Genomic DNA, 14666 nt, shown 5'->3' on the forward strand with positions numbered 1-14666 from the left:
GATTTTCAACGGAACTACTTTATTTTGACCAACCGGTTGTGATGAGGCAGTTGTCATATGACCCATCACTACACTTTCCGTGGCGTGTTATTGAGTACAAGCCAGCAGCAAATTCAACAGAGACTACTAAATCGATGGCTGAATTTAATTAATGTGTTTATAGTGCAGACCTGGAAGTAAGTTGTGGGACTAATAATTCCTCCCAGTGTCTTAATAACACTTCAAGGTGGGTGTCAGTATCAGTTTGATTGGGCAGTTGCACAAGTGGTCACATGCTTGGGAGTCATAGGTCAGCTGAGGTGGCTGCTGTTGATATTACTTTTTGTTTTCCCCTAGGCAAGTTAATTAAGAACAAATTCGTATTTACAATGACGGCCTAGGAACAGTCGGTTAGCTGCCTTGTTCAGGGGCAGAACGACAAGAGTTTTACCTCGTCAGCTCAGGGATCTAGCAACCATTCAGTTACTGGCCCCAACGCTCTAACCACTAGGGTACCTGCCGCCCCACAATCGTCACAGTATCCTTACAAGTAGTGTAGTCAAATCATTTGAAAAGGTAAACTATAAAGGGTATACCAGTACCATAAAACAATATGATCTGTTTATGACCAGTTTTTAAAGTTACCTTAATACGCCCTACATCACAAATTCCAGGCTCCTAGCAAAGCTATTTTTTTTCTCCCTAGCAGTTAATTGATTACCCTATGTCAAATATCAACCAGCGAGGTTCAAATCAATCTCTGATTCAAATGAAAATATGGAAACCAGTGTGGTGGCCCTTCAGTGGCCAACCTGGATATGAATACACCTGCTATGTCAACAGGTAGTCACCATGTCAAGCAGCGGAGACAATGATGGGGAATGGAGATCATGATGCAGTTACTCATCTTACCACATGAGGGCAGCCAAGTGTAAGATTTGGCAGTGGATCTTATTGAGAAACAGAATATCACCATTTATTACTTGTCCTATAACAAAAATGCAATGTCAATTTATGAAATTTCTGTCTCAATTTAAAACAGGTCCCCCTTTCCTGAGCATTCTGTCATATATTCCCACAAAATACAAGCAGACAAAACACCACAACTGGGATGCTTTTTGAGAGCACCGTGAGTCTGTGTGAAGTTCCAAAGGAGAGCCAGATAAAAGTGGTCAATACTGACAAGTGTTTTATTAGTAACACAGACCTGGGGACTGAGCCAAAAAGATGCAGTCTTGACAAGACTGAAATTGTTCAAATGGCATTGAAAAGACAGGAGCAGACAATGGAACCAATACAGTCAGGGGAACAGGAAACAATCAAAAGGGCTGCTCATTCTGCTTCAAATACAAAACAACAAAGTAAAATTCCAGAAATTAAGTGCAAATCCCAAATTGAAATTATGTATCAGGCATAAGATTTTCAATAATGGAGATGTCTATGTCATACTATACATCATGGTAACTGGAAGATGAGAAATTGAAATATTTTTTTAACCATTATTTTCTTTCATAAGTTCTTCAGTCCAGCCTTACATCCTACAATGGGTTTTGGAGGAAAAAGCTTGAGATAAATGATCATGTCTAACCAACAGTCATTTGATTAAAAAAATAAAAAATAGACTGCTTTATACTTCATCCAGAGAGGTCTGTGTTGTGTAGCGAATCTTCATTGCGTAAAATTACTTGTCATAACTCACTCATTGGTACCCCCGACACATGAATTACCCTGGTTGATTGACAGGGCCTATATTCCCCCAATCAAAACTATCATCCTCCATCTAATCCTGTCGTCCGGTTCCTCTTGGCCATCTTAACAGAAGTAAGGTCCAGTACCAAGTTGAGAGAGAGTAAAATAACAGGCGTCGTTAGAGGTGCAGTCCAGACTAATGACATGTAAGAAAAAAAGGATGGAAACTTGTCTAGTTCATTGCCTTGCTGTCCCTATTATTTTTGTAACGTCAAAAGTTTAGCATGACGAACAAACGTGAGCATTCTCCCAATTCATGTACAAAAAGACTCAGCCCCATGCGTACTTACACAGAGTCAGTATTAGGAACTAAGGCAGAGAGACTCCATTTAGTTTTTTTCAAAAATCATACAAGAAAAAGAAAAAAGCTGGCTTCCCCCCAGTCATTTGCTGGCTCTCCAGATCTTGCTCCGTTCATTCCTTGTTGGATGTTCTGCTTTAACCCTTCTCTCCTCGGTCCTTTTCTGAGAGGAGTGAAAGGTCCACTGCGTGGTAACGGCGGAGCAATGGGAGCAGGTAGGGGGAAGGGGTATAAAAAAAGAGCCAATCAGCGAGACCCTCCCCGCAGAATCAGCCAATCACCAGAGCCGGTGCTGGTGGAGGTTTCGACTGAGGACGGATCGGATGTCAGCGGTAAACCTAGCAGACAGTTGTAAGGGTTATGTATTTGTCATGCTACCAGGTAACTGGAAAAACACTGCTACAGTGCAGGATCATCATCCATCCATCTGAATACCTTAAATACTCACCTAAGTGCATCGAGCATAGGCAGCAGGTTAAGGAGTGCTGTGTCACTAGGGTCGCTGAACCAAGACTTGATAGGTATTGCATTGTCTGGAAGGCAAATACAGACATTCAAAACCAAAATAAGGATAGTAGGAGAGTTGTGAAACCTAATAATTGTTATGTATGTAAAACCAGGTGAGTACAAAATAATCTGCTGTTGAAAAATCAACAAAACATTACTTTTATTAATAGGGTGGTTGCTCCTTGGTAGCTGCCAACTTACCTTGATTCTCACAAGTCTGTCACAAGGCTAATCACGGTTTCTATAGAAAACGGCAATGTTTGAATTGGTGTGTTTGTTCGCTTAAAAACGTGCAAGAGCTGGCAACCTTCCACTCACACCCACCAAGCGGACAGCAACTGGTTTGACAACATATTGACATTTAAAACAATCATTACAAGCTCACCTAGGCAGATATGACCTAGAATGATGTACAGTTGAAGTCGGAAGTTTACATACACTTAGGTTGGAGTCATTAAAACTAATTTTTCAACCACTCCACAAATTTCTTGTTAACAAACTATAGTTTTGGCAAATCAGTTAAGACATCTACTTTGTGCATGACAAGTAATTTTTCCAACAATTGTTTTCAGACAGATTATTTCAAAGTATCACAATTCCAGTGGGTCAAACATTTACATACACTAAGTTCACTGTGCCTTTAAACAGCTTGGAAAATTCCAGAAAAAAAAGCTTGATCTGTACAAACAATAGTATAAACACCATACACCAACACCACCGGTTTGCAACTGCACATGGGGACAAAGATCATACTTTTTGGAGAAATGTCCTCTGGTCTGATGAAACAGACCAACAACAACAACATAACTGTTTGGCCATAATGACCATCATTACATTTGGAGGAAAAAGGAGGCTTGCAAGCCTGAAGAACACCATCCCAACCGTGAAGAATGGGGGTGGCAGCATCATGTTGTGGGGGTGCTTTGCTGCAGGAGGGACTGGTGCACATCACAAAATAGATGGCATTCATGAGGATGGAAAATTATGTGGATATATTGAAGCAACATCTCAAGACATAAGTCAGGAAGTTAAAGCTTGGTCGCAAATGGGTCTTCCAAATGGACAATGACCCCAAGCATACTTCCAAAGTTGTGGCAAAATGGCTTAAGGACAACAAAGTCAAGGTATTGGAGTGGCCATCACAAAGCCCTGACCTCAATCCTACAGAACATTTGTGGGCAGAACTGAAAAAGCTTGTGCGAGCAAGGAGGCATACAAACCTGACTCAGTTACACCAGCTCTGTCAATGGGCCAAAATTCACCCAACTTATTGTGGGAAGCTTGTGGAAGGCTGCCCAAAATGTTTGACCCAAGTTCAATCAACAATTTAAAGCCAATGCTACCAAATACTAATTGAGTGTTTATAATCTGCTGACCCACTGGAAAATAAAATCACGACTATTATTCTGACATTTCACATTCTTAAAATAAAGCGGTGATCTTAACTGACCTAAGACAGGGATTTTTACGAGGATTAAATGTCAAGAATTGTGAAACTGACTGTAAATGTATTTCGCTAAAGTGTATGTAAACTTCCAACTTCAACTGTACATAATCATCTCATCACAAAGTATGCATACATTTGTGTTGAGTGTGTGCACGCATATGTGTATAACCTCACCTGGATGACTCCGGTAAGCTCCAGGCGAGTTATCCAGGATGACGATACTAGACAGGTCTTTGTGTACAACAGACAGGTCTTTAATATAACTACCTAGATCCAACGTGCAATGCTGCAGACACAGGAAGAAGACATAGAAAATGTAAGCAGATCGTAAATAAATGAGAAAGGGGAAACGAGGTCACTGATAGAGTACAGTTTTCACAAAGATGTGGATAGACATAAATCAGTTGTGTTCAGATGATAGGGGAGAGTGATACCTGTCTGTAGTATCTGCGTTTCAGGATGTTCCTGTTGTTGTCCAGCTTGTCTGCCACTGCCGAGCCATAGATCTCCATACTGGCCGTGAATACTACCAGCTCATACCACTGGCTGACCTGGAGAGCGGGGTCAAACACACAGCGAAGGATACATGTTAGGCTCACGCCATCATTTATAGTCAAAGAACTGGTCAAACCGAGCACAGCATTGTTGACAATGACGTACAAAATAGAACTCACAGTTACCAAGGACAACATTTTTACTTACCACTTCTAAAAAGAAGTCAACGTGCGGCCTTTTATGTACAAAGAATCTGACAGGGTGCTTGTCAATGACTACCTGCGAGAGAGAGAGAGAGAGAGAGAGAGAGATGGGGGAAATGGATGCAACACGTATCTAGATGCATGACCTCCAATATGATACAGGAAAGATAAGTGTTTTCACTGCAGTCATTTTAGGTGTGGGCTGCCACAATATGGAACACGGGAAAAAATATCTCTGCCGAGGTGCACTTTAAAGATGCTAGAACAGTCCACATTTACTTTCTCTGCAAACAAAATGAGTAATGAATAGAATAAAATCAGACAACCCCATAGTAGAACAGTTGATGTATTTACCTAGTTGGCTTGTTGTGGGTTCTCTGCAAGATAATATTCCTCTCGAAGCACATTCATGTTACAAGTGTCATAGGGAGTGAGGGAAACATGCATGCTGAGAAGCAGTCAACACACAACTATTCTCATAATAGCTGGGAAAACAGCTCTTGCAGAACTTTTGACTTCACCCCAGTCTCAAAATGAAATGGTTTTGACAGTTTGGAGGTTAACGAAGTGAGCTTCTCTTTTCCTCCTGCTACAACCACACAGTGCGACTCACAAAAGTGATTGCAGTCCTCGTTATTAAACTATCAACTATACTCAGCATATGTAAAGAAATGGCCATATACAGTGTATTCGGAAAGTATTCAGACCCCTTCCATTTTTCCACATTTTGTTGCATTATACAATTCTTAAATTGATTAAATAAAAATCCTCAATCTACACACAATACCACATAATGACAAAGAGAACTCTTCTCTCAAAGAGAAAAGCAAAATGATAAATAAAACAGAAATGTCCTATTTAAAAAAGTATTTAGACCCTTTGCTATGAGACTCAAAATTGAGCTCAGGTGCATCCTGCTTCCATTTATCATGCTAGACATGTTCCTACAAATTGAAGTCCACCTGTGGTAAATTCAATTGATTGGACATGATTTGGAAAGGCACACACTTGTCTATATAAAGGTCCCACAGTTGACAGTGCATGTCAGAGCAAAAACCAAGCCATGAGGTCGAAGGAAATGTCCGTAGACCCCCAAGACAGGATTGTGTCGAGGCACAGATCTGGGGAAGGGTACCAAAAATGTGTTTGCAGCATTGAAGGTCCCCAAGAACACAGTGGCCTCCATCATTCTTAAATGTAAGAAGTTTGGAACCACCAAGACTCTTCCTAGAGCTGGCCGCCGGCCAAACAAAGCAATCGGGGAGAAGGGTCTTGGTCAGGGATGTGGTCAGTCTGAGCTCCAGAGTTCCTCTGTGGAGATGAGAGAACCTTCCAGTAGGACTACCATCTCTGAAGCACTCCACCAATCAGGCCTTTATGTTAGAGTGACCAGACAGAAGATACTCCTCAGTAAAAAGGCACATGACAGCCTGCTTCTAGTTTGCCAAAAGGCATCAAAAGGACTCTCAGACCATGAGAAACATTCTCTGGTCTGATGAAACCAAGAACTCTGATGAAACCAAGAACTCTTTGGCCTGAATGACAAGCGTCACAAACCTGGCATAATCCCTACGGTAAAGCATGGTGGTGGCAGCATCATGCTGTGCTGACATTTTTTAGCAGCAAGGACAGAGACTAGTCAGAAAAAGTTGAGCAAAAACTGTTAGTGAACCGACGATTTGTAACATTTAAATCATGACTACCCCCCAAATTCACTGTGTGCGCGTTTACCTTGAGGATGAAGTCTGGTGGTGTGCCGGGTCTCACTGTTGGTCTGAGGACCCCGTCATGGTGAGAGTGGATCAGCGTCTCATCTAGATCCAGCACCAGAATCTTCCTCTTCACTGCATCTAAAGGACCAAACAAACACATACATCTGCTTATTACATGTTCAACACAACCCCCCTTCCGGTTAGAGTGCGGGGTTCGCTCCTGGTCGAGTCATAAGCAAAACTCAAAATATGGGACCGGACGCCTCTCTGCTTGGCACTCAGCAATAAGGAGATGGAAGGCCCTGCGACAGTCTAGTGTCCTGTTCACCAGGTTGTGTACTTGTACATCAAGTGCCTCACCTCACGGTACAGAAACAAGAGAAAGGGAATGAGAATATGGGCCACTCTGGCTCAGACAAGGCTTACTTGTCCAAGGCTGACTTAATACACACCTTGCTTTATATCTAACCTATAACACCATAAAGAACATGACAGATGGGTCAATAATACTGATGATTTTACCATCTTACACAAGTGACAAAAAAGTTTCTTTGTGTCAATGCATTCACATGTTTTGCACTATGCTAGCTGTTTCAAGCGCCCACATGCTTCAATAAAAGGTATCGGGTTAATGTGATAAGAGATAGCAAAGCAGGTCTGTGCTTTAGAAAATCCCTTGGAAGAGACTGGGGTTGCGTTCATACTCTTCAGCCTTAGAGGAACTGAAATGAAAGCTGCAACATGTAACTTTCGGGGGACTTGACCAATTCACAGTTATAGATCTGTCCTCATTGAAAGCAAGTCTAAGAAGTGGTAGATATGTTCTCTATTTCTATGCTTCCTGTTCTTAAGTTTAGTTTTAGCATCTCTTACTTTCAGTTTTGTACACCAGCTTCAAACAAACATTTTGATTAATGAAAATATATTTCAGTGTTTTAAACGGTACAACGATAATCTACAATTGCTTGTTTTATTACAAATTGAAATTAGGCTAACTATTCAAATTTTCGCAACCAGGAAATGGTGAAGCGATTTCTGCTTAATGCTTTAATAATGGATTTACAGAACCGCGGATCCACATGTGTGAGTATGGTTCCCCTGTTGTCCTTTGAGACAAGCAATAAAACAGTAGTAGTCAGAACTCCTAGGTCCCAGCGAGCACCTGTGTTTCATGCACATACAGTATGTTGTCTCTGAAGATGTATACAATTATATGCCCACCCCTTTGCTGTAGTAGTTGCTTTGTACAGATTGTATCTGTTGCTGTTTCATTGCATTTAGTTTTGTGATCATGTTTTTTCCTGTTTGTCTTAATCAGAGTTATCAATAAAACAAAAAATAACTGAGAGTAACTGAAGTAACACAAAGCTCTTTCTTTGAAGGCATTACTGAACAAGGACTTTACTAAATAAAGACAACTGGACTCTGGCAACTGATGTGTAGATGCAGTAGACCAGCTGAAACCAGAATGAAAGTTGAGGAAGCTATAGCAAAGGGCAGAGGCCTTATGAGGTCATGTCAGTGTGTTTATTAATTCTATTTCTATAGTTTATACATAATGATCAACTGGACAGGGTCCAGTTTTCTGGGATCGAGGAATGGCAGAGTGGGTCAGAAAGGATGACAGAGCGACAGCAGTACTCACTAAGTCTATTTCTGGAGATGGGGGACAGTGGTAAAGTGTCATACCGCACCGTCTGGTACTGGATTACCTGAAACAGAATGAGAGAGATTAAACATACTTGTTCAACTCAGCCAAAGAGAGTCACTCACAGACACTAGTGTTTGTTACATTTGTGAGCATAAATTGCATGAATTTGAAGGAAAACAGTGGGCAAAATGTAGTTACTCCTGTCTTGGAAATGGTACAGAAATACAATTTTAATGAAGAAAAAAACAACAACATCTTGGTAAATTCATTACAAACCAATTTATTCCATTGTCTGCTCCCGACATGGGAAAGCCTAATTGGGGGGAGGTGTGGTTATGGAAAATGTAGGCCCATGTCTAGGTATCCTTGGCAACATTATTCCCATGTTCACAAACAAAAGTGCAGGGTCAGACTAGACCTAGGCCTCCACGACGACTGCTATCCCTGGGAGCATTTCAAAAGTTTACAGTGCGTTCCTCTACTTCATTTAGGTCTCAGCACTAATTAGGTCTGTGCTTAAACCTGTACATGACAGACCAGTTGGTAAGGATCCCAGAGGAGAGGGAGGCATATCAGATTTAGACACACCGATTTTCCCCACTCCATTCATTCATTGTTCCCTCCTTTTCCCCCCTAAACAGAGTAGACAGCTTTTTTGCCTCTCTGTTCTCCATAAGGGCTAGGAATAGGGGGCCAAGTGAAAAGGGAGACCTGCAGGGTAACTGTCTGCGGCTGCTAGGTTGTTTTGTCCGAAACCCTTAGATGACACCCACTGCCAGATCTTTGATACATGCCCTGTGGCGCTTGGCCCGGCCTAGGGGTAGCCTGTTCATGAGCAGCTGGTGGGGGAACCCACAGCCCCACATTCTGTACCCCCTAGGGCAGTGGTATTCAAAGACTGAGTCGTGGGGGAATTGCACTTTAACTTTTTTTGGGGGAACCAACATATACATGTTATTTTATGGGACAATACATAAACATTGAGAATTATATATTGAATATATTTTTTGGGGGGAGGAAATACAATTTTATTGAGTAAATGAATGCATTGGTTCTCAGAGATGAAAATGTAATGAATAGAAGATTGATGTAAAAATCAAAATTTACAGATTTTAACAGTGTCATTATATTTGGGGTAGCCAGAATGTCTGGGGGAGGGGGTGTAAGAAAAATGGGGTCCCCGCTGAAAAGTTTCAATACCACTGCCCTTGGGTATTGTCTGGATATAACCCTCCCAGAAACCCTCTCCAGCCCTCCACTCCTCTGGAAGATGCATTTATGTCATAGTGTTGTCTGTCTTGAAGATTATGATGCAACTGGCTTATATGTCTAGCACACATCTGATTAAGGACTGGTAGCATTTGCATGTGTTTATGCTCCATAATCCAATTGTAGTGATGACAGCTACCGTCCACTAGGTTTTCATTGTAACCCTAATTTAGCATACCAAATTCTAATAATTAGCTTATTTGTATCCCAATTAGCTTTTGCAGATGCATCAGCTTCTTTTCCTGGGGCCCACAAAGCATTTTGAAGTAACAAAACAATGACCGATAAGGACAGTCACAAATTTGAAATACAATGATAAACAATACAATAAAAATACTGTGCGTATTAGTGTCTGTATGTGCATGCGTTTGATAAACTTGACAAGCTGAATCGGGTTAGTTACAACTGGGTTTGGAGCGAAAACCTACAGCAGGGTAGCTCTCCGGGAACATGGTCCGAGAACCCTGGTCTAAGCCTAGCCTATACAGCTACAGCATACCAGGGTCTCTATTGTATGAACGGGCAACCTGGTTTAGCTAGACACCTAGGCATCATCACATTGGTAGCTGGGAGTGGGAAAACCTGTAATATACTCCAGAGAATTCCCAAACTGAGAATTCCAAGCCTAGGCAGTCTTTCTCCAGCATATTTTGGGCGCACAACATGACGGATTGTTCAGGAAGAAATAGGTTGCTACATTGTGAAACAAATGGTTATTTTATTCATATACGGCATTTCGACTTGAAATGTTCCAAACACTGTCCGCATCCCACTGACTAGGCCCTGAGCGATTATGTATCACTGTTAGGTAATACAATACATGCGGTAAACACTGGAGCTTGACTAAACTACAACATACTTAAATGTAATATCAACACTCCCCTCTCGCTCTCTGTTGCTGTGAAACAAAGTCAGAAACAAAATCCTTTGATAATGTGGCATCAGGTTTACAGACAGAGTATATAATAAACAAACCATATGCCCCACCCAAACGGACTTGGTGCATTATTTGGTGGACAGGTGGAGCCTTTGACACCTCAAATGTCAAGTTTATATTTGGGGCATCAGCAAACGTGACCAGAGTCTTGTGGGTCCTGTCCATATATCAAGGGCATGCAAGACTTCAGTCGGACAAGAGCCTTCCTTTGTCCTCCTAACACCCACATCACACTACAGTAAAGGGCTACAAAAGTAACCCAGAAACATGTGAGAGCAGTGGCATTTGATTGTCAGAATGAAAATGATTTTTTAATGAGTCCATTACAAAAGTTGTCTTTATTTCAACGGAATCATACAGCCCCACCTGAAGCACATTACCTGTCAAGACTTTCCACCACAAGTGCCATTCTTATCTATGGCTCTGATAAGGGCCATGTGGCCATAGGGAAGTGGAAGCATGTTTGTAAACTGTGAGATGATTGTTTCTGACTGGAGGTTAGTTTTGTTTTAAGTTTGTGACAGGGCCATGACAGCAGTAACCAATGCATTTGAATGTCATGTCTATCCCACACACGAATTACCCCAGACAATGTAAACAAATGTGCAAACAAACAAGAGCAGTTGGTTTCAAAAAATACTCACCGTGCGTAGGTGCTTCCTGAGAATGTACAAGATGAATCCCCACATTCTGGACGTTACACCTAGGAAAGTGCGGATGCCAAGTAGACACTGACGGGTCTTCAGCATGTCGGCGACCAACACAATGACCCACACAGGAACAGGAGGTCGAAGGTGCTACAAGTTAACCCGCTCAACTAAATTTACCGATGTGGTTCAGGCTAGGGTCCAAATTGTCGAATTGGAATCCGTCCCTACAACCTCAACAACCTCTCAAAAACGAACCAAACGCGTCCAAATGAACAAGAGTAGATCGAGCAAACGTGTGAGTGCCTCTGCACGCTTGCTGCACAACTCTCATAGATTTGAATGCATTGCCATTGTGTAGCAGAATATGTTTACTATATAAACTATTGTTAAAACAAAAGTAGACTCTTGCACGACGTTTGCTATCCAATAGCAATTTGGTCAGTGAGTGGGCTACCGACTAGCTAGCTAGAGTCAGAATATACCACGCAGCTCGTCTCGCCGACAAGCTAAGCTAGCAGCTAGCTCGGTAGGGTGACCACCTTGAACCCTGGAGAACATTAACTAAAAACTTTCGTCCTTCGAAATTTGAAAACAGTAAACAATACTCTTATTTTATCTGTGGTATTTGACGAAAAATAATGTCTGAAAACTAACAAAAGTCAAACAGTCACCATGAAAACTGCTTGCAGTTCACAGCAAATCCGGAATCGAACTGCGAGCCGCCATCGCCGTCACTTCCGCGGGGAGAAGTCTTCTCAACCTGATTCGAACCTGACGGTTGCGCGCAGCACGTCCCCGTGGAAAACAGACAAATTAAAAGTAAACGAGTAGATGGACAGAATTTTCAAACTTGTGTATTCTCTTTGGTAGGTGTGTGGGTTTCCCCAGTTTCTAAAGCAAATACATTTGTTGTATTACCCCGAACAAACATTGAAGTGAATGAAATATGATGCAGAAGTCAAATCAAGCTGTTTTTTGTTGTTGTTTTTTCACCTTTATTTAACCAGGTAGGCAAGTTGAGAACAAGTTCTCATTTACAATTGCGACCTGGCCAAGATAAAGCAAAGTAGTTCGACACATACAATGACACAGAGTTACACATGGAGTAAAACAAACATACAGTCAATAATACAGTAGAAACAAGTCTATATATGATGCAAATGGGTTAGGGTTAGGGTTAAGGTTAAAACACTGGGGTTAGTGGGTTAAGTAGAAATAAAAATAATGGGGTGCAAAGGAGCAAAATAAATAAATAAAATAAATACAGTAGGGAAAGAAGTAGTTGTTTGGCTAAATTATAGGTGGGCTATGTACAGGTGCAGTAAGTGTTTCCCTGTTTAGGGAATTCAGTTGCTTCTTTCTGGCATAAAATTGGCAAGACTACAAGAAACAATTTTAGGTTTATTTACAAGTCTGTGATTTCATGTGGCTTCTATTACGGTGAGTTGGGTCTGGCTCTAAATACTAGTGGTCACTAGACTCAAGCTCACACTCCAGTGGTTAGCGGTAGAAACTACAGAAGTGCAAGCATACTGTACAAAAAAGGTGTCAGTTTGAGGTATTACAAATGTGCTAGTATAAAACAAAAATACATAACAGACAACCTGAAAACAGTACCCTTTATTTGAAGCTAGATTTAAACAGATACTAGTCATAGATGTACTGTAGGCATCTGTTCTCTGCATCATTCCGTCTTCTGCTGAAATATTCCTGAATTGATTGCTGTAACAAGCAGTATCTCTCTTGTCTACTTACACGGACTCCACTGCAAAAACTGGCATTCGGCAAACCTGGTATTCTGTTAGACTTTAATTTAAATCTCATCTGAGAAAGTAAAATAAATACCAGGCAGGGACCCAGGCTATTATTTTGGTTTCCGGCATGTAAATGTCCGATGTGGCATTAACTGTAAGGGCTTAGGACACTGCTTTTCATGGATAGTAGCCTGTCCTCTAGAAATCAAGATCATCATCAGGGTCCTCCGGGTCATAATCATCATTGGCATCAGGCTCATACAGGATCCGTCCTGAACTGAGGCCCAGGTGCAGAAGTGCTGACTTCCTGGAAGAAGACAAATGCAGAGTTCAATAAACACTTGAGGCAACTTATTCAGACAGCAGCAAGCAAGGACAGTAGCAAGACAGTTTGGGGAGAAAAAGCATGGATTGTGGAATCACAGTGGAAATAAATCTCACTTCTCTTCTCTGAAGTCGAATAGAAGCGGCAGTTTTTCTTTGGCCTCTCTCTCTGTATTGGACAGGTGGAGGTTAAAGGTCAGGTTGGCTGTTGGATATACCTGGGGAAAGACGAGAGAATCATACAACACAATTGGCTTATTCCTTCTCATTCTCATATAGTACATGTCAGAAATAATACAGGTGTGCTAGCTCAGATTTGTCTGCATTCATCCCTGTGTATCCAGGATGACTGAGTTTGCTCTGTATTGTAACTGGCAGGTCCTCATTGATGCTGAATATCTCTTCCTGGTAACAGACACACAACACTATCGGCATAAAATGGCTAAGACAGTTTAGCTCCCAGTCCTCTGGTCCCTGGAGCCCCGGTGATGACACTGATTATAAATATACCATGACAAACCTTTCTTGAGAGCCTAAAGTCTCTGGTATATGACAGCAGGGTACGGATGCCTCAAAATCCATGAGAGAGAGACAATGATGAGTGTCACTGCTTTGGCCTGAGGTGTTTGTTTGAGAAGAGTGCCTATGTCCTCTAGGGTGAACTGATGGACAGTAAATTGGGAGTTTCCAGTCCAGCTAAGAGGATCTGAGTCGGCATTGTGAAAGTGCAGCCTATTTTCAAAGTGGAAAAACATGCAGAAGTGGGCTAGTACAGTTGACTAATTTAAGGAGTTTCTGATTTGTTTCTAGTCACCTCTGTGCAGATGTTCTGTCCAATCCTTCTTTGAGTTCATCTTCACTGGCCTCGAACCCCAATACATGGACTACTGTACCTCCTTCCTGAAACACAATATATTGGAATGATATTAATGCACAACACGAACTATATGAATAACGTTACAAGATAACACAATGAAAATATTTGTGCCATGGAAAAGTGATGTACCGTTTAAGTGCTGTATTTATGTCGTTTTTCAGGTATCGACCAGAGTAATTCACATAATCGGTCAAAAGCAAATGTTCGCTAGTTAACTACTGCCAGTGGTTCATAAAATATTGCTTTTAGTTAGCCAACTGTACAATATGGTGACCACAGACAAGTATATTTTGCCTTGTATTAAAATGAATCCTACACATTCTGTTCCTTGCAACACTTCCCACAACATACTGTATTTACAGGCTTAACAGCTTGCTAACGTTATAGCAAGAATGTTGGTTGCCGCGTGTGATACCTCTTCATCTGCCTTCTTCAAACATTGATGTTCCTCTACAAATCTGACAATTAACATGACTAGCTTTTGTCAGCTGGATATTTATCTCGGTTAACCCAACTAAAGTCTTGCGTTTACGAGAGATTACCTGGACATTAGATGGAACATGGAAGTTTGCGTTTAGGAGAATAATTAAGTTGTGCGAGTGCATTAAATGTACATTTCAACACAAGGCGATCAGCTCGTGTCGGGAAAAACTCCATGCCCCCAGAAAGCATCTGGTTATTAGCCCTAATCACGCCATTCCTTTTCCCCTCATGACATTATCAATGTAGCAAATGGAATTTAATTATTTATGAAGTGATTGATTGATACAAGTGTGTCCTATATAAATACGATTTCATGGATCTGGAGAAC

The 14666-nt window shown here is 41.4% G+C and overlaps 1 protein-coding gene and 1 pseudogene across 3 annotated transcripts; both read right to left on the reverse strand.

Annotated features, from left to right (window-relative positions):
- Positions 1 to 1151: 1151 nt before the first annotated feature.
- LOC118368693 (CTD nuclear envelope phosphatase 1A-like) lies at positions 1152 to 11686 on the reverse strand. 3 transcript variants are annotated; one of them, XR_004822404.2, is made up of 9 exons: positions 10895 to 11686; positions 8039 to 8105; positions 6413 to 6531; positions 4686 to 4757; positions 4418 to 4534; positions 4158 to 4269; positions 2738 to 2777; positions 2478 to 2562; positions 2303 to 2367 (listed from the first exon to the last, which is right to left on the reverse strand). XR_004822404.2 is itself a non-coding variant. In XM_035753000.2 (8 exons), the coding sequence occupies exons 1-8, from the start codon at positions 10997 to 10999 to the stop codon at positions 2307 to 2309; spliced, it is 738 nt and encodes a 245-aa protein (XP_035608893.1). In that variant the 5' UTR covers positions 11000 to 11684; the 3' UTR covers positions 1152 to 2306. The 3 variants fall into 3 exon arrangements, 1 of the variants encoding a protein (XP_035608893.1); XM_035753000.2 differs by lacking the exon at positions 2738 to 2777 and having other exon boundaries at positions 1152 to 2367; positions 10895 to 11684; XR_004822403.2 differs by having other exon boundaries at positions 2478 to 2777.
- An 819-nt stretch (positions 11687 to 12505) lies between these two features.
- On the reverse strand, positions 12506 to 14388 carry LOC118369295 (elongator complex protein 5-like; annotated as a pseudogene).
- Positions 14389 to 14666: the final 278 nt, after the last annotated feature.

The sequence above is a fragment of the Oncorhynchus keta genome, chromosome 35, assembly GCF_023373465.1.
Source record: "Oncorhynchus keta strain PuntledgeMale-10-30-2019 chromosome 35, Oket_V2, whole genome shotgun sequence".
NCBI lineage: Eukaryota > Metazoa > Chordata > Actinopteri > Salmoniformes > Salmonidae > Oncorhynchus > Oncorhynchus keta.